Source organism: Melanostigma gelatinosum (genome assembly GCF_949748355.1).
Source record: "Melanostigma gelatinosum genome assembly, chromosome: 6".
Classification (NCBI taxonomy): Eukaryota; Metazoa; Chordata; class Actinopteri; order Perciformes; family Zoarcidae; genus Melanostigma; species Melanostigma gelatinosum.
In genome coordinates this window covers 12,644,617-12,670,977 of record NC_136639.1, presented here as the reverse complement: position 1 = coordinate 12,670,977, position 26,361 = coordinate 12,644,617, and the positions used below count along the sequence as shown (strand labels likewise).

General features: G+C 43.2%; 1 protein-coding gene across 1 annotated transcript; it reads left to right on the top strand.

Moving 5' to 3' along the window:
- Positions 1-926: 926 nt before the first annotated feature.
- Positions 927-26,316, top strand: bin3 (bridging integrator 3). The gene is made up of 9 exons (XM_079270066.1): positions 927-1,017; positions 5,882-5,930; positions 6,876-6,916; positions 11,139-11,200; positions 12,685-12,821; positions 16,815-16,855; positions 21,240-21,381; positions 22,410-22,544; positions 24,846-26,316. The coding sequence occupies exons 1-9, from the start codon at positions 1,010-1,012 to the stop codon at positions 24,990-24,992; spliced, it is 762 nt and encodes a 253-aa protein (XP_079126192.1). The 5' UTR covers positions 927-1,009; the 3' UTR covers positions 24,993-26,316.
- Positions 26,317-26,361: the final 45 nt, after the last annotated feature.

Here is a 26,361-nt window from a genome sequence, read left to right as displayed (position 1 = left end):
CCTGTGCTGATGTTTGTGTTAAACTGTTTGATTTAGTCTCCGTGACGTTGGCCTTGGGCAGGGCAATAGGCTTGGGCTCTTTTATGACAATAAATAATTACAAGATTTTTTTTTTAAACCCTCATGTTTGAAGAGATTTCAATAATGTGTAGATATTATAGGCTACTCATGTCATCTTATGGACTACAGGGTGGCTTCAGGGATTTTGTGGTCTTCAACGGTGACACTATGGTGTTCAGATGGAGTCGATACTCACTGTTTTCTGTTGTGTTGTGTTTTCTTTTCATTACAGTATATCCTCATGTTTGCATGTGCACGGAAATGCTACCCTCAGATGCTGTGGGTGGTGCTCATTTCTTTATTATGCATGAAAATAAGTCACATTGGGTGAAATGGGATAAACCCAACAACAATTCAAGATAGACAATTGAAAACACACACTGGGATAACTGTTCTGTTTTTTTTTTTGTTTTTTTAAGAAAACAAAGGGTCTTGTTTAGAATGTTGTGGATGTCTTTAGCCTATTTCATGTTTTTATTACCTTATAATAAGGTAATTTTATGATGAGCTGAATATTGAAATGAATTTTACTATATCCTTGTGATGGGGAGATGTGCTCCCCTGTTTACTTGGCACTTCAGTTTGTTGTAATGCAATTGTTTTGTTATTTCTATGTAAGTACTTGAATAAAGAAAAATATCACTTGCCTTCAGTTTACTTGGATCTGTACGTGCACACGAGCACACGCACGCCGACGCGAATACCCAAAACACACACACGAATATTTTAAACACATTTTACAATAGCACGTGAACAATAGACGTCTGTTATTATTATATGAACACATCATAACGTTTGTTGTATTTTTATTTCGCTTTCTGCCAAAAACCTCCTTAGAGGAAACACAAGCGGCTAATCTCCGGACTTCCTGTTTGACTGGTAGAAGGGGATGAGGTCCTTGGAAGATAATAAAACTACCCAATGAAACCGGAATAGAAGTTCAGTCACAATGAGCTGGTACGTATTACCTACATAATTAATTCGGCGTGTTGTATTGAAAGTATAACCTAAGAGGATATTGTGCATTAATGAACAAGGACAGTTGCTTTGTTTACGGGCTCCGGCTATTTCCTGGTAGCGCTAACGTTATACATCAGGAGCATGAACAGGAGTTAGCTTGTTAAACTCACTAAATATAACCTCACTGAGAGACAGTGAGACGGGTCATGGACAGATATCAGTGTCTTGTTAAACAGTTGCTAGCAAAGTGGGAACGTAAGTTGTTGCAAAGAGTTAACGTAGCTTAGCTAACTTGTACAGTACGTTAAGGCTCGTTTGTTTGCTGAAATATTAGTTAATAAGTTAACTTACACAAGTAGAGTAGACTAACACTCCTACCTAGAGGTTTAGCTAGCTGCTTGTTTATTTAGCTTTACTTGTAAAGTAAATGTAGCTAGCTAGCATCGATTGTTGGGTCAAGAGGGTCAACACTGAAGCCATTTAAAGGGATCTGGTCAGTGTTGACAGTGTGCTACAAGCTAACGTTAGCATGTGTGACCTGATGACAAACAGAGTTTTGTTGTTTTTGTATTCTTGTGTAGACCGAATACATTCTTAAGTTTCGGCAACTAATCTACAAGTCTGAAGTTATCTACTGGAAGCAGTTTATTGTCTTATGTGATTGTGAGATTAATATATTTTGGACTGTGTGTGCCAAAGTAATACATTTTGAGAAAAATGGCAGATTCGTCAATGATGAAAGTGATTACAATTACATTTTTTATAGTGTTATATAAACATTTGGTTAGTTTTTACAAGTCTGACCTTTTTGGTTGTTTGACAAAAACCTGAGCCAAAGACAACACATTTGACCATCGTCTTTACATTTTAGGCTTTTGGTCGATGACAGCAATGAAGCTGGACTGTTTCTCTTCTACAGTTTCTAGGAAGTTTGCAACCCAATAACATCCATAATGGTTGAATTCTGTCTTGTTCTTTTGAAAACATGTTTTGAATTTTATTGCATTGCTCACTATTCAGCTAAATCCATAATTGATTTTCATGGGAATATAAGTATGGGAAGCTTTGTCGTACAAGTCCTCGTTGTGTGTTGCCGTTTACGAGTTTAAAAAGAGGTCTGAATAGTTACAGAGCTTGTTCCTCACTATTCATGACGTGCAGTTCAAGATGAAATGCGGAGAACCGAACGCGTATTATGCCACCAACGAACTCTTTCAGTACTGTTATGTGTATGTACACTAACTCCCTTCATAATATGTTACATATTCTTAGTGCCATTTTCAGGGAAGACGGTAATCAACGAAGCAGAATGTCGTCACACATTTCAGTCGGATAGTTAATCGCTGGCGAGCGACGCTTCCACCAGCACGCACCGCCAAACACAAGGTCAAGAGCGGGGTGTTGGACCAGTGAAAAGAGTCCTTTATGGGCTCTGCTGACTGATGCATTCCAGTAGGGCCTGCAAACTTGCCTCTATGACGTGAGAGGTTTGACTTTGGGGTCATCGTCGGAACAATTCCACTTCCCAACATCTTCAACTAGCCCTCTGTGCTCCGTGGAATACCCAAGCTTGAATGATGCATTGCCCCTCTAATGGCGTACACACTTGCAGTTCGAGTGAAAAGCCATTGGTTCTTCCAGTCGATGCATAATGTGTCCCGGATAGAGAAGACTGTTGCGTCTTTGTTCTTGCCTACGTGCTTGCTTGATGGCAGCGATGTGTAGCCTATTACAGCAAAGATCAGATAGCTCCGTCAATGCAAGTTGACCATCTCACTGATGATGACGGCAAGTGTGTAACAGAACTTGGCCTGAAAATGGACAATGGCCAAATATGACCAATAACTTGTCACTGAGATGCTCCACAATCCTAGTTCCTAAAACTATCTCATTTATGTCCCTTAAGTTATTATGAGTTTTATCGATTATGTACGATATATGTATACTCTATATGTAGAAATACTAATTAATACTTTAGAATTTTTTATTTTTTTTTATCAAATTGTAAGTATTTAACACTAAATATCAAAGCAACATTCGGCTGCCCACGCCTGCCGTCACTAGGCTTAGCTTTCTTTCAGAATAGTTTGGACTTCAGCTGGTGTAACACATACGTTTTCTGTCTTCAGCTGTCTTGCGGTCAGGCCTCTGCCATGTCAGACGCTAAAGTTCTGGGTTCACAGGACCGAACTTACCAGCGTTTCTAGATGTGACAGGCCCTACAGAACGATTGCTGTGTGAAGAAACATTCGAAATTATTCTCACAGTGACTGCCATCCTCCCTCATTTTCTCCCTCTGGTCGCCCGCTACATGTTCCCTCTCCCTCCCGAAGCACACTTCACTCTGTGTGTTTGCCAGTTCTCATGAGCAGTTGAAGAGAGTGACCACTTTCCTTTGGCTCTTTGTAGAAGTGGATACACTCTGAATCTGTAACATTAAGGACTCTCCAGTTTTTTTTTCACCCCAAATATAGCAAATCTATCCTTTTTGGTACGTTAAAGGGAAAATCCATCCTCATACAGTTACACTTGGACTCTTGATGTCATCGAGAAATGAATCCCGTCATGGTCCGCACTGCCAAAACATGGCAAAAGAGAACATTGAAAGCTAACATTAAAATTTATGTTTCATGGAGCATTGATGGCTGTTTTAAACACTGTAATGTTTATACTTAACTCTTCCATTGGGGTTGTTTTTTGTGTTGCTGTTGATGTCATGATTTTCTCCCCGACACACCCACCAAATGCAAGCAAACATCGAAAGCTGTTGCCAAACGTTGTGCAACATCGAAAATCTCTTTGAATACAAGCACATTGACTGTGTCCTCTTCTTACGTATGAGTCGTGTGATGTTCCCTAAGTTTCAGTTAATAGTTCGGTTTCAAAACGGACACGTACTGCCAGTGCATGTATTGGTTAATTAAGCTTCTATTTATTCAGGAAGTGTCATTGAGATCAACTTCTCTTTTACAAAATAGACCTGAGACAAATTATACATACAACGTCATAATAAGACAATTCAGTCGCACAAAGCAATCATCACACACGCATACACAGACACACTACCGGTAATTAATTAATCACAAATATTATTAGTAAGATGCCTTTCATTTCCCTCAGAGGAATACGTGTTTGACAGTTTGTTACAGTAGCGAGATGCATACAGTACTAATTAGTATAAAACCTATTGATGTATACGTGAGTCACTTGTGTAACTGTGTGCAGTTGTAGTTTGTGGTATCACAAACCATGAGGGACAAACAAAGGCATGCTGCATTAGCAACAGTTGTGACCAAAAGTAGGTGCTTACAACACTGGATATAAGGTTCATGGAATATGTGCATATCACAATAAACTAGTGTTTGGTACGTGTCTGACCAGGCTGAATTTATTCTAAAGTGCTGTTTTTTTCAGAGTCAATTTGAAAATGGATCTCGCAAGAGAGCAGTAGTGTGTGTGAGGCTGGTTCTCCTGACTGTAGCTGTGACAGAGCACTGATCTCCACATTACATACATGTAGTTAGTTAAATTAATTATGCTGCTGTTTGTATTTTGGAAAATCAAACTGTTTCAAAGACGCTTACTTGCGTAAGTTCCTAACATGACGTTAATAGTGTAGTGATCAGGTAATCGAAAGGTGAGTCACCTAAAGATGGTGGTGAGTAATTGATGTGGTTATTTTCCGTGTCGGCTCACCCGAATGATGACACAGTGGGTGAAACTTCTCTCCCGTGCCAAAAGCAACAAAATATTTTCAGGCATTAGTAATCGGTAAAGATTGGAATAGATGCAGGATTTGTTGAAACCCCCGATAAGGTCAGGACAGTTACAAACTGAAGCGCAGCAGCAGCACGGGGCCAGCTAATCAAAATACATCTCGATGCCTCTGCCACTCGTGAAACCTGTTCTTCTTTACTCGATTAATCCTTGTGTTATTTGACCATGTTGAGTTTTGTGATTGAGCTGTCATCAAAAGGATCTTCCCCACACATCAGTAGCATTCCCTGGTTGCACAACGAGGCCCGACATCACACCCTCTCTTTTCCATCTCATTAGTCTACACACCTTTCTTTTGACGCAGCTGCTGCCTCACCCTGCCTGTCAGCGGCAACTGTCCATCATATAGCTTAGATTTCAGGCTATTAGTGCCACATCAAGGACAATCTACAGCCCAGCACATTGGCAAGGCACTTTTTTTTTTTTCTCGTCTTACGCTTTCCCAAAGCAGTCAGATGCTCGGCAGCAACTTATTATGGCAACGGCAAGGGTTCGAAATGTGGATAAAAGATTGTGTTTTAACTAAGGAGGAACAGGTTTCTTTGTCTGTTACCAAAACTATTGTCAGGATGTCGGTGTGTTTTGACTTTCAAGAGTGAAGAAAAGTTTGTGTTTCACTCTCAAAATCAGGTGCAACCGCTGCAGTTACACGAAACCCCCGAGACGTGGATTCATTTGTAGCGATGGTCTCAAAAGTCACTGTCCTGGTTGTACTCTGTGAGTCCCAATACATCGGGCTTCCTCGGCGTGTGCATCTGGGTTTGATTGCCAGCCGGGGTCATGTAGTAAAGAGGGACAACCACTTGTGTTTAGTGATATCCGCCTGCAATGGGAGCCAGATGTGTTCGGTGATGACATGTGGGTAATACACATGGCTTTTGAGAAGCAGGAGTTAACAGCTTCAGATTGTTTGTGTCGGGGATCTGATAGATGCGCCCGTTCACCTTCTGACCTGTGCCAGCCTCCTGTCAGCCGTCATGCAACGGATGACAATCTTAAGCATTCAGTAATTCCACCTTTTTTAGGGAGTTGTTTGCCAGTTGCTTATGTCTGTCACCTGTCATTTGCTTTTGTGTTATTTCAGGATTCCCTTCAAGATTGGGCAACCAAAGAAGCAGATTGTCTCTAAAACCGTAAGTCAGAACAAAAGTTGACTCAATTCACTCAATCTAAAATGTTTAGTGCATGAAATTCAACCAAGTCTATTGAGATTAATAAATATAAACTTCCTTTTAAGGCATTATTTAAAAAAAACCCAAAACAAGCAAACAAGCCATGTTTTTGTGACGGTTTGGCTGTAGTTGTTTCACAAATGGTGTATACAACATGAATAGTAGTTTATAGAATGTCATCAGAGCACCTCACCCGAAACAGTGATTACTGACCCATGCAAAGGGGGCAGAGGTGGTTACCTTGAAGTGACAGTCAGTGGGTGATCTCTGGACAAAACCACTTCCACTGTAATGGGCCTGTGGCCCGGCAGTCCCTGTCAGACTGGGTTTCCAGCTTCCTGTTCCATCCCAGGCAAACACCCAGAGAGTGGGTTAGAGGCGGCCCAGTCAGACGACCCGCTGGTGACAAAGTGACTGCTGCCCTCCTCATTGTTTGAGCCACTGTGTTTACATCCAGGAGCCCACAGAACCACCAGACGGGAAGCTGCATCTGTAACCTGCTCGGCATGTTTTAGAGACATGGTTGGACAAACTGTCTCGGCCCTTGTTGACCCTGGGAATTGAATGCACTCAGTATGTTTCCTCCACTTCAACCCCCTGGAACCCCTTTTTTGTACATGGCCTAGGAACTATTGAGCCATGGTTGAGTGCTAACACAAGCCTTGAGACTCCAACAACTCATGTACATTATCTAGACTAAGAACAAGCACTGGTTGCTGCAAGTATGTGTTACATCTCAAACCGTGTTGTCACTTCTTAATTGGTTATCAGTCTAATTTACCTAAACGTCTTCATTCTTGTTGTATGATGTACGTATACAAGTACCGCGTGCTCATGCCATGGGATAATCCAATTGACACACATTTTAAATCATTGAATCTTTACTTGAATTGTGTTCTTCTTTAGGTTGAAAGAGACTTCGAGCGAGAATATGACAAGCTCCAAAAGTAAGTCTGCATTTTGAACCGAAGTCTATATTAAGGTAGACGATCAAAGATGTGTGATTATAGGATTATAATCAACTCAAACCCTACTTTGTGTGTTGTGTGCTAGAGGTCCAGTGCGTGCACGTGTGTAAAATCATCATCTTTTAGTGCTTTCAGTTTGCTGAAAGGTCGTTTCTCCTGCACTATATCTGTGAACGCATTTAGTTTTTATGGAAGTAAAGTTATCCTTCAGAGGTCTCCTTGTGCCAACATGAAAACTGATTATTTTTAGGAAGCATGTTAACACAAGTTTAAAAAAAATCAGTTATTTACAAATAAAATGAAACAAAAGTAATAACTTAACATGTGAAAAGGTGTTATTATTCATCATAAAGTATGTGTTCATTCCCTAGTCAGAGAAATATGTACCAGACACACTGTAAAACAAATCTTTTCAGAAATGCTTGCGCGCTTTATCCAGAATTAGATAGTTGTTGCGTATTATACAATTCTTTTTATAATTTGACATGTAAGTATTTTGGCTTTACATGTTTACAAAGCACTGTGAGAAACTCACACTTAACATGCTCCTCATGGTACACACTGTTTCTTTGTCACACACAGTTTGCCAATCCCTGCTGCGTTTGGGCACTTCTTTCTTTTCTCAACATTGAACTGTGAAGGGACCCACATTTGAGCTACAATGGTGTCTGAAAGATTAGATGTTTCCCTCAACCACTGATGCATTTAGACTAAAGCTAGAGTTAAGGTTATAATCTCATGACATGACCTGTAAATGCACCATTGGTGTTCAGAAATAGCCTAGTAGCCAAGTATTTCATGAATTTATGGGTGTAGATGTTTTAAAGGCATTTGACAAGTGACTAAAAAGCCTAAACTAAGAATGTAACGTCTAAATATATTACTCGATCAGCCTAATTTGAATTGAGTGACATGATGTCAGTGTTTCTGTGAAACAAATGGAGAGAGGGGTTCAAAGATCTTAAGCACCCAAGACCTGAGAGCTCAGCACATCGGGGCCTTCTCTTACATAGAAACTCCCCGAGGGCCCTGCAGAATGAGTGGGAGCACCATTTGCCTCTCAGGTTTTGTCGAGTAGGAGGGCCCATTATCAGGAAGGTGTGGTGCCAATAGACCTTATAGATGAGTCAGAGCAGCAGGCCTGTACAGACTTTATGGTTCTCCACCCTAGAGATCCATATCAACACACTGCGGTGCATCTGTGGCCTAAATATACTTGGTAGACTAAACCACGGTTCCTGCTTTTGAATTTCTTCTGGCTGACAAAAGATTTTGGTGTAATTTGACTTGGGATCTTGTTGGATTAATGATATTGAATCTAAAATAAGTCTACTTGTGCACAGCAGCGTGCTTCTCTGAGCTTGACGTCAGCCTCACCGCTACAGGGTTTCTGAGGCCAATTCTGATATTAAGATCTGAGAGTTATAGAAGTCTGATAGCAATATGTTAGGTATTTTTAGTTTTTTTACTCAAAGGTACATTATACATCAACACCTTTTGATGCATACGCATATTATGGACATGGGAAATTAGCGGTGGTGAGAGAGAGAGAGATTAAATATGACATTTAATTTCCCTTCATATCAAACGTTAGTTATACATCCGCTTTATCATAAATATTCAAACTTTTTGCTAGTCAGCATTTGCGTACAGGTGCGCACATTTCTCCCGTCTAGTTGTGTCTGAATGATCGTGGCCGCACAGGGCCCAGCGTTGGGAGCGAGGAGCAGCAGCTGTTCCACTCGGCCGCTCTATTAGCACCTTTTTGGAAAGAGACTCCGGGCTCACCTGGCACTCGTCCAGGATGGCTCTCCTACTGTCGGCGCTGACAGAGGAGGGGAGACATTTTAAAGTAGGAGGCACTATCTGGAACAAGAGTTCCACAAACGAGCACGACAAGAACACACCGTGAGTGTGCAGGCATTGGACTCGGTGCATGCTAGTTTTGTTTACATAGCGAGATGCTTTTCACCCACCATCCTGCATCCTCCATCTCCGTGATTGGCAGGGTTACACTGTTATTTTCCTCTTTCCATATTTTCGTCCTTTCATTACGCTCAAGTGTTAACTGTGTCAGCCAATTTACAAGACGACTTATTTTAGTTTTGGTTTGTTTCGCACAATGCCCTCAATTGACTCCACTGGCATTCATAGTTGCATTCAACATTTCTCAACCGATTCTACTTGCTGGCATCGCAAAGACGGAAATTGTTGAACACTGACCGTATGTCAGCATTTCCAGATGTTAAAGGTGCATTTACATGGACATGAATAGTGTAATAATGTAACAACAATGATCATTGTTGGCTCTCTTGTTGCCAGTTTGTTTTTGTAAACATCACAGCATCAGTCAGCGCTAATAGCATGCAGACATGAGTAATCGGATTACTAGTAGCCTATTTAACATGGATGCACGGGTAAACACATAATAATATAATAGCTGCATTGAAATATTGCCTCTTAAGTGACATTTTAAATTCTCTTTTAGATGTTTGATTGTTTGATCAGCACATTCATTGTCCAGGCCACCGTGGACTCATTTGAGTATTTGAGTTGCATTTAGAACTGTCTTATTTAATGTATTAATATATTGTGATTGCTTCAGAGGAGGGCTGATATGGCTCATGAGACCCAGTTCCATCTAATTGGCGAGCGAAATACAAGAAGTTACTGTGGAGATTGTTCTGACAGAGTGCTTTTCTGTCCATGTTGTGTGAACAATAAGCGATGAAGTTACATCATTTACTGCAAATGACATTTTTGGAACAACCTCCATCTGGTCTGTGGCGATTCAGTGCAGAATCCTGAAACGCGTCAAGACAGACAAAAGCATGCGGAGGACAAGATCCCATGATGATGATGGGGAACGATCACTGATTCTCAGTTACCCTTAGACCCGACACCCTCGCAGTTTACTGGCCCTTTGTTAGTACAAACACATGAATAAATTACATTGCAGTTACAGATGAGTCTGAAAATCAAAGCTATTACAAATGCAAACTGACACGGCTAACACCATTAAATGTTTCTACTGCTGTTGTTGACAGTTGCCGAGAACCCCGCATGCTATTTGGTGACTAAAACATATTTAACTAAGAAGTTACATGGCTTCAAATCTCTTTGGATCCTGTTGCACGAGCTGTTTGGTTTAATTTGATAATAACACAGTATGCTGCTCTATTTGGAGTTGAATGTTTCCTTACCTGTCCTGTCACTTGTTATGAAATGGAGCCGTGTCATTGTGTGTTCTATGAACATATTAAACGCTTCATTGATAAATTAATAATACTTTATGGTGCATTATTCCTTTGAAGCCCGACTCCTTAGGTTCAACAGTCAGTGTTGAGGCAGCAGAGAACCTTCATGCACATGTGCTAACGCTGTAACAAACCACTATTTGTTTATTTCCCAGCTGTTGAACAATTTTTTTAAAAACAGCCCAATCCCTGTATTTGGAGACAACAGACTGCCAGCTGTGGGTTACCAGTGTCCTAAATCTTATGGCCGGTGGCCATAGTGCCCCCACCAGAAATCCTTTGGGATTGCACAGCTATTGTCCTCCCTGTTAGTATAATACCTCAAAGCAAAGACGGAAATGAAACCACCACATTCCCTTTTTCATCAAACAGGAGAAGTGATATGACAGCAGTCTCGGGGGAGATTCTAAACCCCTCGTTTGCCTTAATTGATGTAATGAATGGCGTGTGTTTTCAGCCTCCATAGTCTGGTAATTGCCATTTTTAACACCCATCAATGGAATATGAGTGGTGGAATGATTGAAGACATTAATGCTTTTCAGAGGAAACGTAGTTGACAGTAACAAGAAGGATTCCCTGAATTATTAATTAGCATACGGATGTTATAATAGCATTTTATGTGGAATCAATGAAATGTGTAATTCCTTCTTGAACCATGTTTTATTTTTTAATATACTAATTTCCTTTTCAAGGATTTTGGTTTGGATGTTTTCTTGTCAATACGTCTTGAATGGATGGAATCTGTGTTGAAAAACATATAGATTTGATTGTGATTCGTGATATGAAATGTGGAGACCGTGTACCATGTTTGTCATGTTCGGTGTTGTTTCCTCTTCTCTGTCTAATGCTATTGCTTGTCCATATTTCCCATTGTTGTCAGTGTTGCTTTACTGTGTTCCCTGACCAGAAGCTGGCTGATCATCATTCTCCTTCTCGTCTCACAGGCTGGAGGATCAGACGAAAAAGCTTCACAAGGACATGAAGAAAAGCACTGAGGCTGATTTAGGTGTGTTCTACTACTAATGTGTGTGTGTGTGTGTGTGTGTTACCGCCTGGCGTGCCATTGATCTCCACTTGTTCACCAACACACTTGATGTTGCTTGGCAGGTTTTTCAGGGCTAGAAAGACTTGGTTTTTTTCGTTTTTGGTTGTGCAGCAGTTCTCTGAAGGACTCGACAAATGAGACGACACGGTGCAGGCCTGCACCATCATCTTTTATAGGTTTTTCCAGGCGATCATAGTGATCATAGTGTGTGTTTGGGATTCATATGAGTAGGGCTCGGTTCGTCTACCATCTCTGCCCTCATTTATTCAAGCAATTGTCGGCCACAGAAACCATGTTTACTCGACTCTTTTATCTGCTTATTTGTTGGTTATGGAGTTGTGTACTTTTGGAAGCGGCAATAGACATGGCCTGTGGTAAGTAGTCAGTTGTGGGGGTGGAGGATCGGGGACGGATGGAGGAGTGAGAGACTTCTTCATTTCCTCTCCTTTGTGCTCTGAAATATGGATGTCGGCATCATCAAAGTGTCGTAGCTGTCAGGCCCTCATTACCGTTAATGGATTCCATCTGTTGCACAGGTCCCGTCTCCCAACAACTGCTACCGAACAAAGAGCTGGACCTACTCTGCATGTCAGCACTGCATTTAATATACACTGCTTTCTATATCAACCGGTATTCGTCAAGTCAAGGGTGGTGATTTGCAGAACTCTATTGAACTCGCTTCCAATTAGCCGGCGACGGAGAATAATATCTTTTTTTTAAGGCTTGCTCCGGTTCACAATTAGACTTAAGTAACAGCAGGCGCAGAAAGTGGCAGGGAGGAAGTGTTCATGAGGTTTCAGTCCCAGGTGACTTGAGCTTTACTTATTTGCACCTCGCTAACACAAATAATTAAATCACTACCCTCGGGTCACCTTTTGCTTTTCATGGCCCCATAATAAACACGTCTCTCTGTCATATAAGACGAGGCCAAATCAAGCAATTTGTTACCTGTCAAATGGTAGAAAGATGCGGAAGCGGCACACAACGATAATTGATTGGTTGTAAATTGGTCTTGAGAGAATCCTGAGGCAGTGTGAAAAGAGACCAATGACTGTTCCAGATCTCCACGAAGCCCATTTTCACCACAGCCTTTTCCCTGTCAGCTTGCATCTCCTCAGTGAAGCTCATTTATTCTGACTGTGAAGCCATAATCTGATCTGCGCTCTGTGTCTAAACAACGTGGCATGTGTGTAGATTAACAGTAATCACTGCTGTCAGTTTAGAGACATTGCAAAGAGCACTGTGCCACTTTGCTGCTTAGTTCCTTCCCATAAGCTCAATTTTGAAGACCCTGCCACAAACAAACACATACACGGATGAAACAGTCAGGGTAATCCACAAAAAATGTTTAAGAAAAATGCAAAATATCTGGTGTTGAATTGGATTAGAATGTGAAGATTAGGACATCTTCAGAAACCATTGATGTGTGTGTGTGTGTGTCTCAGCCATGTCCAAAGCAGCGGTGAAGATCTCCTCAGACCTGCTGAGTAACCCGCTGTGTGAGCAGGACCAGGCCTTCCTGGAGTCCATGACCTCTTTAGATACGGCCATGAGAAGGATGGATTCCTTCAACCAGGAGAAGGTCAGACCCGTTCCCACACACGTCTCTCACTCTTTTCATTTTTATTGTGTTATCTCACTCTTCTTTTTTCAGTCTTTCTCTGCTTTGTTTCCTTGGCACTTGCCATTGGCACGGATACCATTAGAATAGCATCGGGGGAAATGTCTTTCCTCAGACATACAAAGTAGGAAACTAGACGGGGTTTTTGTTGAAAATGCATGTTTTCATATTTGTCAATATTGTGCAGCCTGTGGACTAAAAACTATCCGTATGCCTTTCCTTCTGCTGTTTTTTGAAAAGCATCTGTGGCATCATCCTCTATAAGCTCCAGCTACTGGTTATCAGCTGTGAAGATTGATGCACTTGTGACTCACTGGTGTCTAAAATAACTCGTACAATGGAAAGGCAGGAAAATACTGTTATGTCCTTCCACAAAATCTATAGAAGTAGAGGAGTACCTCTATGCATGGTGAACAAGTACTACTTATTGAAACAAACCTTTGGCTTCAGTTCAACACTTTTCATACGACATACTATAACTTGCAAGGTTACAGCAAAAAGGTTTATTTTTCCTTCTTTATGGAGAAGAGCAACTGTTATCAGCTTGAATTCATAAAGCTTACAACACTTTTTATATAAACCTTTCAAATCACGTTTCTGTTGGTAGAACTAGATGAGACACGAGAGTCACTTGTGTTTTCCCTCTTATTGTACTTTATTTGTGTTCTGGTATTGAGAGTATTGTTTTAATTTGCAGTGTGTTTCCTGTCATCTTTGTTTGCTTTCACTCTTGCATGTTCTGTCCTAAGGGGCAACCGCTCACAAGCAGACATTTCTTTCACAGAGCTCGCCGTCTCACAGCTGTACTTTGCGAAGATCTCTTCTTTGGCTATCGGGCCTCTTCAGATTATTTGCCAGGTGCACGTCAGGTTTTGTGATTAGAGTCATCGCCACAGGTAGTTATGAAGTGAATCACAGTGGCACGGCATGTGTGTGCATCCTCGAGGCGCTACACTGTGAAGGGGAGAGAATACAGGAGATCACACTAAGGTGTATACAGAGTGACTTTCTTTTCCATCTGTGTTTTTTTTGACTCATTGACCTGCTGTTCAGTGTTTTGGGCTTTTTTTTTTTGACATTTGTTGCCTTAAAAAAAATCCTCTTTATTTTCACATTTAGTTGTGTGTCAGAATGATTTCATAACGACACAACAATGATAATAAAATGTGGAGAAAATGAATACATGGGGAATTATTTTTATTCCAAAGTAGTATCTCTGGAAAAGCACATTGAGAACTTTCATGCGTCTGAGATTGAACACGTATTTCAAAATGCATGTGATGAGTGAGTAAGTGGAATACTAGGTTTCTAATGTACCGTCTACTTTTATAAAAAAAAAGGCGACTTAAATGTGACAAAGAAAGTGAAATGATTGTATTGAATATATAATATGCACAGCGTGTTAAGTGGATTATAAGCAGCGATGCTGCAGCAGTGCTGTCACTTTTAGTGTCTCTCCTTTCTTCTCCAGCTGTAACACGGCAGGCTTTCAGACATGGCTTTGCTCACAGCTCATCACGTTTTACACGAGCCATTTTGAGTGACTAGACAAAGTAGAATGTGTGTTGGATGGAGCGTGTGGGTTTGTGACCCGGGGTGCGTATATGTTCCAGGACTTGCCTTGGTTGAGCGCCCAGCAGAGCAATCCTGCCAGTTCCAGCGTTTTCAGTATAGAGCAACTTTTACATTCTTCAGATTTTCATACTGTATCAATATTTTTTTTATTTTTTCCATTTTCTCTGTTTTCGAATTTGGAACTGGAGAAAATGTTTCACCCGTGTATCTACACACACTTGACTATCATTGGCTGAAGGATGCTGGGTACTTTAAATCCACCTCTTCCTCGCCACATCATTTGCAGACCAAAGTTTGAAGACAGACTAAAACTGTAACCTTTATATCTGCCATCATCAAGTCTCTCAGTCATCTCATGTGATTTTGTATTTTCACATTTTAAGCAGTCTCTAGTAGCACCAGGCGTAACGTGTCTTTGTAGTGTACAGTTTTGGCTCCATGTTGTGTAGTTTTCTTGTTTGGCTGGGACGTGTTTGACATTGATTCCGCTCGGCACTTTGATTCCAGCACAGTTTTTCACTGGTGGAGGACAATACTCGCCAACGTTATTGACGTGCTTCTACGTGGTTGTTGTTTTTATATCGCTCTTTAATCCGGAGTGGATTTTTGACAGCCAGGTCACACCTGAATTTCTCTGCACTTCTTTCAGTCTTACTAAATAAAAATCCTTAACACAATGTTCCGGTCCGGGTTTAGGGAAAGGGCTGTGTGGCTGAAAGTGAGCTGAAGGCTAAATAGTGATTGTGAGAACTTTTTTTTTTTGGTCGGCCTGCTATGTGTGAATATCACCCCAGGTTTGCTCTGTGTTTAAAATCCAGCACGGCTCACCACTACTCGAGCTTCTCCCTTCAAGCCGACTGTTGAATCTGACGGCACCGGCAACAAACCCTATCGCTCCTGCGAAACAGACACAAAAGCATCCACCCTTTGCTCTTCCCCGCGTCGAGTCGAGATGTTTCCGCCGCGGGGCCCGCAAGTGAGAGAGAGCCAGCAGATAAAACGTGCAGCGATAATGAAGGCAGCAGTGGCCCAGGTCTGTGTGTTTTATTTCTGGGGCTGTGAGGAGGGCGCACAGCCCCGCCGGCACACTGCTGTCGAAGCTGAGCCCCAGTGTAGATGGCAGCGGCGCAGCAGAGGATGCTCCGTTCGGAGGGATATTGATTTCCTCTGCGATCTGTGTGTATTTTTGGGAGGCCTGTGTGCCGGGATGGCCTCTGCCCCGTGACTCACTGATGGAGACTGTTGCTTGAGCGCTGGCCTCGGGCTCTGCAGGGGCCTCCAAGGAATAGCTCTGCCCCCCCCCCCCCTTCACTGTGGGTAGGGGCAGAGGGTAGAGGGCACCAGCATGCTTAAGCAAATCTGCCGCTGTTGTTCTCCCTCCTCGCTGGGGGGGGTGGATGGTGTGAATATGTAAAACAAAGAAAATGTGAATTCCCATGTACTTATTTGTTATTGGTTCTCTGTTTTCCCCTCGAACAACAATCAACCATTTTGTGCTCGGAAAATGTGCCCGTGTGAAGCAGTGAGCGTTGCTGCATGTGCTCAGCGATGGTCGGGGCATTTCTTCCAGAGCACAGCTGCGATCGTGCTTCCTTGCTGTAGTGTGTGATTGACTGTCCTTCCAATAGCGAGTGAACATATGATTAGTGGAGCAGCTCTCTGTTAGCACGCAGCTGTCACTTCGCATCTCGCCGTTTTTAAATTCTTCTTCACCGTTCGCTTGACTCCATCGCCTGATTTAACTCCAGCAGGAACGGTCGTTTTTTGAATCTGTAAATGTAAATGACGCTTGGAAACTTTTATTAATTGTGCGGCAACTTCTGTCGATGAGACTTGGGGCTGGAGGCTTCGTGATGAGATGTTCATTTACTTCCATTTAACACACCCCCCCCCCCCCCTTTCCCCTCCCCTGTCAGTTCTGGCAACCAGACGGAGAATGCAGAAAAATATATAAACTGTTATTGTTAAAATGTTTGTTTGCAAAGAACTTTCATCTTGTAAGGCAGCCCACCCTCCACAGCATTTGAAATCAGTTGGGCTTTGCTTTCATGTCCGTCCCCTGACAGTTCCATCCTTTTGTATCGCAAGCTCAATGAATATTCAGAGTGTTTCTCCTCGGGGCTTGTGTACAATAAGAGAGTCAACGTCACGAAAGTTTCTTTGCAAGCCCCCCCCCCCCTTTTCTTGAGTGCTCCGTTTGAAATATGCACAATTGTTGATGTTTGTGACATTACTTTGCAGCTAATGAGCGAGCGACGTAGTTGCTATTTTGTTCCGACTTAAGTTTTGATGTAATTTAATTTGACAATGCATAACAATGTGTAACGTCTCTATAGAGGTGCTCTGTACTTGTGTTAACAATTGTTCTTTTTACTACAGGTCCTCCAGATCCAGAAGACGGTTATTGACCCTCTGAAAAAGTAAGTGTCCGTCTTCATTTCTTATAATCTATATTTTAAGGGTTGACGTTAAATGACTCAGACCAGGGGGAAATAGTAGTTTAGCAAGTTTAACATTTGTTTGGAGTTTTTGTTCACACAGTGAATTTAGATGCATTCTAAAATCACAGGAAAGTATTGTAAAGTTGTAATAGTTCAGTTTTTGTGGCTCAATGTTCCTGGTGTGGTAAATCCATATGACACACTGGGCAGATTCAGTGCCTTGTAACATGTGTATTGCTGACGCAGCTCTTTACACTGGTAGTGCTGGACCACAGGAAGGCCTGGAGTCTAGTACGGATTGTAAAAACTAACGAGTGAGCGAGCAGTGCTGCTGTGATGGCCGTGCGTCTGGAAGAAGGTTTATTTGGTTCTCATTCCTAATATTCGCCCCCTTTTGAGAAGGCGGTGAATGCTATTCCATTCCTTAAGCCTCACTTTTTACACACATGCACACACACACACACACACACACACACTGTACACACGCATGCAAAGCAGAGGTACTGAAGGGAGTGGTTGGACTATCCCACCCTTCTTCCGGAGCGCTTGTTAAGGTTATGCTTCCTCCTCTTGGCTCCTCCCAGGAGATTGATTATACATATGCTGCTTATGAGAACGCGTGCATTATGTTTCTATTGCAGGTTTATGTTGAACCCAAGAAGCTTGTTAGTTCTTTTTTTTAGTTTTTTAAATAACCAATGTCAAGAGATTCCGCTGTTAAACAAATAGGGTGTGTGTGTGTGTGTGTGTGTGTGTGTGTGTGTGTGTGTGTGTGTGTGTGTGTGTGTGTGTGTGTGTGTGTGTGTGTTAGTTAAGCCCCGTCCTCCTTGTGTGCTCTGGTGGCGGAGCAATGACAGGATGGAATGGTTCTAATTTCCTCTTCCTGGTGGGCGGAAGGCGGACGTGTGGGCAGGCTCAGAATATGGCTCTGGGCCCAGCTTCCTGGGCCCAGAGCCGTGGATTGGTTGAGGAGGGGAGCTGTCTCAGGACAGTGCACACACTCTCACACAAACACACACCAACCCAGAGTTTTGAGGGGGTGCTGTCTCACAGATATGGTATTTTAGACCGTAAAGTTAGGAATTTACATGATTCTGAAATTGAGCAGAGGAAGTAGGTTCATGAATGTGTTTTGAAGCCTCTATATTAACTTTTTTTCCCCCTCCTTAAAAACACTGCACTATTAATTATTAGTTTTATTACTAAGTGACTTCTATTGAAAACGGAGACACAAAAGCTACTATACTTTAAAGCTTCCATTAAGATTCCATTAGTCCGTCACTAATGAATATTTTGTCATTACTTAGTCTCAAAATACTCTATTGGTGATTCTGTGTCATCATGAAGAGAATTAGAGAAGAGTTGAAAAGGAGAACGTTAATTGAAGATGAATGGGTTGTGTGTGTGTTAGATATGTGCTTGTGTCCGTGTGTTATTGCCATTTGAAATGTTGGCATTCTTAGTACTTGTAAAATGTGCAGTAAATGAAAAAGAGGCCTCGACCTCTCCCTCTGTCTCTTCCTCTCTCTCAGGCTCAGATGTGAGTTTTGTCCACTCAGCGGGGTCACTCGATGACATCACTGTGAGGGGAGAGGGGGGGGAGTGCGTGGGCATTGAGGCATTTGTGTTATCCAGGCCTCCTAACCTAGCCCTTTCTGCTCCGTTAGTCTTTTGGGTGCGACAGAAGTCAAGCCTGTTTGGAGACCTCTGCCCCGGGTCGAGCTGTGACTAGACGAGCCACATGATTCCCCCCTGTCACTCAGAGGAAGGCCCCTGGTGCAGGTTGTGAGGCCAATTGTCCTTTGCTGTGGGCTGATGATATTTTTTTGGGCAGGGGGGGTGCAGTGATTACGTTTCCATTTGGTACCCATGGTGTTTGTTTGCTATGACGTTATAAATCTGTTTCCCACCTCTTATCTGGTGTATCGTGTTTCCAGGCTACCTGAGTTTTGATCAACAAAGCAGAAGGCAAGTTGCTGCAGATCAAACTCTCCTTCTGAGACAAAGGAGGTTCTGCTGGCATGTACGTCACTCACTCACAGGTTCCCATGGCCCGCTGCTCTGAAACCATTTACAGGAGAGGTGGTAGTTATTTTACATTCACAGCCAGCGTATCGTAACAGAACTGGCCCCGGGATGTAACCTTGTCAGACATTCCTCAGTCTTCTTCTGAAGTTGTGACACTTTGGAAGTGGTAATTTGCACATACACATTGTGTTTTCTGCAGTAGTGAGTTATGTGATGTTGGTCGTCTGAAGGGATCAGCCAGCTTCCTAGACTGAGGGTGTCTAGACCAGACTTGGGCTTGGCCGGTGGGTCCGACTGGCCTGTCTGTGGATTGGCTAGCTGCTCATAAAGAAACTCTCTGGTCCAGATGCTATTTCCGTCCAGCTTGTTTCACCACACCCTGACCTGTCACATGTACAGTGGTGAGGTCCCAAGACCTCGTCCAGACGAGGCCGACCGCAGACGCAGACCTAGCCCGGCTGACTGCTCGTCGTCCAGCTACTCTCAGGACATCGAGGGAAATGTCCAGTAGCTATCATTACAAATACACAGTCACCTTCAACCAGGGCTGCTGCTGCGTATTCTCGTGTGGGAGCCTTTGACACAGCTGAGTCACTGTAACGTCTGGACACAGAGAGCCCTGAATGTAAGTGAGACATCCACATCCAGCATGGATAGGACAGGAGTGGGTTAACAAGCTGTTGGCTCTGTGTCTAGCTCTTCCTCCTCCTCCAGTGGCCCTTAAGTCTCTTAGTGTACTGAAACATAGTAGTTGCTGGCAGTGTTGCCATCATGATGTGTCATGAGGAAATTGCTCCGTGCCTGTCAGGTGAAGTGCACCGGTGAGAATGCGATCAGCCCTTTTGTGTCATCTGAAAGCTGGTTTGCCGCTGCGTTGTCATCAGCCAATAGTGTTGGAGAGCAGTCTTTGCCTCGAGGGCAGTTACGTAATCCCTTGGCACGTCAAGCACGTGTACACTGGAGCAGATAGTAGACTTGAGGATCGGCATCGACTCCTGCCATAAACTGGGCCAAAGTGGTATTTTATAAATAGCGGTTGAGCGTGGGTTGCAGGGCTGGGCTGAGCCGAGCTCCGTGATGTCACTCAAACGCTACGAGACCACTCCTTGCCTAACTTCCTGTAGGAAACAATCCTTGCTTGACTGAGCTTCACTTTCTACATCTCATACCCCCCCCCCCCCCCCCACCCTCTGGTAAGGTGCACATTCAGACACGACCGCAATCTAGGATTTCACAATCAATCCAGAGGAGTTCTCAGTGGCTCCCTCATCTGCTGTGCAGAGCAGGGCAAGGGTTGGCACGGAGAGGAACGTAAGTCATGAAGCCCACACATTGTGTTGCTAACAGCGCTATGGGCAGCCGAGGCTCGCATAATAAACTGTTGTCGTAGTGTGCCTACACAGTTGATGAAATGCTTTAAATGAGTCATTCAAAAGAGCTGCATCTCACTCTTCATTACGAGTGTATTTATGACTGACTCACATGTAGGAGACACCTGTTTGGCCTTCTTTCTAAAAACACTGTCACTGGTTTGTGTCCAGAAAGACTCAGAATCAGTTCATTAATGTTCGTCTTGCTGAGTTTGCTTTGGTAATAATTTGTTAACGACGCATTTGTTACATTTTCTTTTCCTTTCTTTTATTTTTTTGCTTGTAAAATGAGGCATTACTAACTAGCAAATAACGCTGCGAATAATGACGATAATCTTGTAGTTTATATGTTGGCTATCCACCAGCTTTGTTGATTGTTTTCTATTGAATATTACATTATTACATTGACTCAATACAGTGTTCCTGCTTCCCATTAGCAGCAGCCACACAACCAGTGCAACAAGTCCCAGGATGAAGCTCAGACTCCTGTTGCTAAGTTACAGATGAGTGTTTTCCTATTTTTAGTGCTGAAGACCAGGATTCTCGTTGGAAGAATATATTTTCATTTGGAATATGATAATTGTCACAAAATGAATTGTTTCATGCCATTTTGAACTAGAGTAATTAGATAATAGATTAGAGCTCAATGCAGAGCTGTCCTCTGGGGTTTAAGAGCCCCGCCACAATAAGATGTTGAGGAGAGGGATTTATATTCATAATGACTTTTATTAAGATCGGATGCAGAATGCATGTCTACACATTTCATAGAGCAAGAAAAGCTGTTTTAATGATTTCAGCAACTTCAAAAAATTCTGGGATCATTTCCTTTTTTTCCGTTTGAGTACTCTGATGCGAGTGTCTGGGTATTTCTTTGCTTGCACACATGCACGCTTGTGTGTTTTGTTTCGTGCCCTATTGGTTGTGTCCCAGATGTCTAAGGTTGTCTGTGTGCTGGTTTGTTGCAGATACAGCGGCGTCTTCCCCAGCCTCAACATGGCAGTGAAGCGCCGGGAGCAGGCTCTGCAGGACTACAAACGCTTGCAATCCAAAGCGGAGAAGTATGAAGAGAAGGAAAAAACCGGGCCGGTTATGGTCAAACTACATCAGGTACTGTTGAGTTTAAAGCATTGCATCGGTGCACGTGTCGGTCCACTCCAGTGCTCCCTCTATCTGCAGAGGGGCAGAGTTCACGTGCTCTTGCATGTTGCGCGTATTGTGAATAGGGCGCAATAAGTGGGCAAAAAAAGACACAAATGCTGACTGGATATGAACAAAAATAGTTGAGCACACATGCACACTGTACATGTGTGCTTCTTCACCCACGCAAGCTAGCAGGCTCTCAAGTAGTGCCTTTTCAAAAAGGCGCTGCTGCACATCTACAGTCACGTAATTGAGAATGGTAGACACACACACACACACCATAAGGCCACTACAGAAGCGCACACATTCACAGATAGCGCTGCAGTGCTGCCTATGCTATTGCCTCTAACACATCCTCACATAGCGAGCCACCCACACACATTGAGAAAAGCACTGTCAGGGGAACAAAGCCTTGAAGAGGCCCCTACATCGCTGCCCTTTGAGTCCCCGTGCACTTAAAGAAATGATCCTGACAAACCACTTGTATGCCATTTCAACTGGCATGTGTAAAGACAACTAACTACTGTGAAGAGACCACACCATGAAGCAGGAGACAAACAATATGCTGTGGTTTTAATATAGCAACCCCCCCCCCCTCCCTCCCCTTAATAAACATTCTCACCCTCTCACACATATTCATTGTGCATTCCATAACTCCATGCCTACAGTAGACTACCCACTAATACATTCACACACACACACACACACACACACATCAGTGGTGCTGGAGTCCACTCACAGCCAAGTCTGCCCACATAACCCACTCCTCCTCACTGTGGTCGTGATTACAGCCTTTTCTTCTTTTTTTTTTTTTTTGCACTGCTTCTTCGTGGGAATTAGGCAAAAATCTTTCTGAACAATAAGAAAGACACTAAAGATGGCTCCGTTGCTGGAATACTCAAAGCAAACCTGTATCTATGTTGTGTACAAATTAGAAGTGCTGATGATCAATGTTGAGCAGTTCTTTTGTTTCCTCTCTTCCCTCCACACCCCAGGCCAGAGAGGAGCTCCGGCCGGTCAGGGAGGACTTCGAGGCCAAGAACAAGCAGCTGCTGGACGAGATGCCCAAGTTCTACTACAGCCGCATCGACTACTTCCAGCCCAGCTTTGAGGCTCTCATCAGGGCGCAGGTTAGTGATCTCTCCCCTCTGGAGATGCACAAACAATAAGGCGCTTGTGCACGCACACACACACACACACACACACGCTCACTCCGCAGTGTCTGTTACGCCCTCCGAGCTTGTTGATTAAACAGTGGATGAAGTGTCTGTTGGAAGGGAGTGTACGATCCTGGCAGTCTGTCTCCCTCCACGCCGTCCAAATGAGATTAACCCCCAGTGACGGCCCACACTGCTGTGTTTAGCCCAGGAAGGCCTCATCTGTCTGGCTCCACTGCAGCCCTGCATGTCGTCCTCTGACCTGAAGCTTCTCTTAAAGCAGCTGGACGTCTCAAGTTAGCGCCACCGTGTCCCCCTCCCCCACCCCAGACCTGCCTGGCCATGCCATTTCCTCTTTGGGACGGTCACTGGCACACTCCTAATCAGTAAACTAGATTATCCTCGACCTAATGCCAATTATGGAATTCTGTGTTCTACTTTGAACTTAAAATTAGCAAACTGAACAATCTGATTTGTGGAAATATTTAATGTTCTATCTGAGCTCAGGTCTTTTTTAAGGTTAAATCATATTTTTACGTGGCTTTGCATTGTGCAAGGGTTGTTATTAATCAGTTATGCTTTTATTATTCAGTCTACATTATCTGTATTCATGTAGCTCAAGCACATGAATGAGCCTTTACACATGTTTACACACACACACACAGAGCCACACGTGGGTGGCCAGTGGCCCTCATCCCCAGCCTGCATGTACTTGGTTTCATCCTCCACTCCCTTCCCTCCCAGCCGCTGTTGCTGCTCAGCTCCCAGCGGCAGCAGGAAAAGGCACAAGGCTGCCTTTGTTGTGAGCCTTCAGCTTCACTATCACAAGTCCTGTCCTGAAACCGTCAGCGCTACACTGGGCTTGACCTGTCCACCTGTACAGATGTTGATGAATTGAGACATTGTCTTGATTTTTTTTTTTCACCGTTTTGCATCCTCTGCTTCATGTGTTCTTCTTCAAAAAAAAAAGAAGATATTTTGAAAGATTGCTTTCTTTGTCCTTTTCCCAGTTGATTGTCTTTGTTTCCCTAAAACAGTGGCCACACAATGTTTCAGGACCTACTGGACAGAATGCAACATACATTATTCATTACTTTAGTGGGCTAAGAGGTCAAAGTGTAACCTCTCTGTATGCATGTTAAGCAGCTGAGACTGTGGTATGTTAAAATGTCCAGACACAAGTCATTTCATTTCAAGCTCTGCTTTTACCCAAAGACTCCTTTTTGTACCGTAGGTGGTCACAGGCTGTGTTTACTCCGCCTGGTGACTGGACTAATTGTAATAGCAGAGTGTCTCTGCTACAGAGGGCACTCGATGTACACCAGATCAGTGTTCATCATCGCTGGTCAAATGGACATTTCCGATGGCCCTTTCAACAAGACGTTTTAGGGGAAAGAATATCCGCTTTACCCCCACAAACAGCAGTAACCCAATACTTACGGCCCACTCGTGTGGTTTAGGTGGCAAATGTTGGTATAAACATACAAAGGTCTTTCAGGCTGAGCACTTAAAAATACTTGTACAAGGTGGTTCAGAAACTCTGACATGGTCTGACAGAGCGAGACTGTTACTTCTGCATACGATGCATGAGTCCTGGTCATTCCCAGCTTGACCGAACCCTTACTCTGTTGTGAGTTAGTACATCAGTAAGCATTTCTCCTGCTGCTGTCTCGGCCAACAATAGGACACACGTGCAGTTTCAGAGAAGCCAATGTTGCCCTCTTAAGAGCATGGTATTGTATGCATCGCTGCATGAATAAATATTGAGATGTGTGTGTGTGTGTGGGTTTCAAGGGGTTGTGTTTCCCAGTACTTTCATTCTCTGCCTACTCTTCTGGAGTCTTGTAATGTGATTAAAGTCTATTAATCATCAAAGCAACTCTCCAGGGAGCCTGACTCATGAACTAAGGGGAAGAAGCAGGGGTGGGAAGTGTCAAGAAAGCTTTCAGTGAACACTCTCTATCTCTTGTTCAGATTGGGAGAGAAAAGCAGGGTCACTACCCACTGAAGTGCTGGGGTTTTTGGGGCTTTGTCGGAGTTGTTTGATATCCGCGGGCTCCCTCTTCTCCTTTTCAAATCACTTCTCATTAGCAGAGTTGAAGAGGTATGAGACCAGCAGCGTCAGACTAGTGTGAGTAAGAACAAGGTTAGATTGTGCGAGTCTGGATATGAATTTGTTGGGAGTTTTTCCTGAGAGGCATCGAAGCAAAGGTCCGTGTACCCTCTCGAGCTTCTAACAGACGGGACTATTTTTTTTCTCTTTCTGCTCCCCAGGTTGTCTATTTCACCGAAATGTACAAGATCTTCAGCGAGTTAACGGACCAGATCGACCAAGCCGGGCTGACTGACGAGCAGAGGGAGAGGGAGACCGAGGCCAAGCTCAGCGAGTTGCGTGCTCTGTCCATTGTCGCCGACGACTGAGGGGGGGGGACGCCGACAACCGGGGAAGGGCTCCTTTCATGCCTCTCTGAATGGATTGCAGTCTTTTCAGGCTCCTTCGTGCAGTTCAAACGGACAGCAATGGCCTTAACCTGATTATCAGATTGTTTCCTTGCGGCCTCATAACCCCCCCCCCCCCCCCCCCCCCATTCCTCTCGCACTACACACCCATGTTTCATTGTTTCTACAGAGACTCTGCAACTCAAAGCAGCTGAAATGCCACATTAACTAAGCCATCAGCCAAGTGCAGCATTATAAGCCAATATGTTTTGTGTTTTTTTGTAAAGGAATCTAACAGTTCTCATCAGAACTAATTAACAAGGTTACACTTTGTGGTTTTAGAGATGTCTTCTAAGCATGAATGTTTTTATTCGTCACATCTGCATTGTTACTAACAATCTGTGAAACCGTTTATCACCCGAGTTTAAAATGAGAAACGCTGCAGGCTGAATGTTCTGTGATATACTGCAGGTTACCGGCAAGTAAATGTCAGTCTGTATTTCGGCCTTTGCTGGTTCTCTTAAGTTTAGCTTTGTGCCATGTTGTGTGAGGGGCTTGTTTTTGGGGGGTTTACAGGATGGTTTTGGCAACGTCACCTGTGCATTAAGTGCCTACATTGTCCCGCCTGTGGATGTAACATGAAAACTATCTGGAGTAAAGTGAGATTGTGCCTGTGCAGCAGTGTTGAAAGGTCGACCTCTCAAGACTGCAGAGAGAACAAGTTGCTGTTGAAGTCTCATTAAAAAAGGCTGGTGCTCCCTCTAGTGGGAAATACTAATCATGACAACTTCCTTTTATTCGCTCCACCCTTTGTTCCGTTAGTCTGGTAGCAGCGAGCCTCACACATTGTTGGCAAAGAAAGTCCTTTCTGTGTAACTTCTCAACCAGGGTTGAATATTTTTGGACCAAATTCTGTCATTGCACTCCTTTGTTTCCACCTTTATCAGGTCCTGCTTCAGTATGATCAACATACCACATGGTGATGCACACTGTTTCAATATCATGTTCGGGGTTTTCTTTTTTTTTTTTTTTAAATGTCACCAAGAAGTTTTTATTCTCCCACATTTTGAAATGATTGCAACAAATGCTTAGTTGACTGTCTGAGTTCAGTTATGTTTTACTTACGTGTATTAATGAAGGTTTTTCTAAAAGTTCTAATTGGTAGATTGTTCTTTACACACCCAAGTAAAGCTGTAACACTAGAGTGGGCTAATTTAGGTTTTTTGAATGTATTAACACCAAAATCTGTGAAATGACTTTTTCAGCCATCGTAATGTATCATGAAATAAATTAACTGACAATCGTACTGTTGTATTGCTTTGATGAGTTTACTGCATATTTCTCTCTCAAA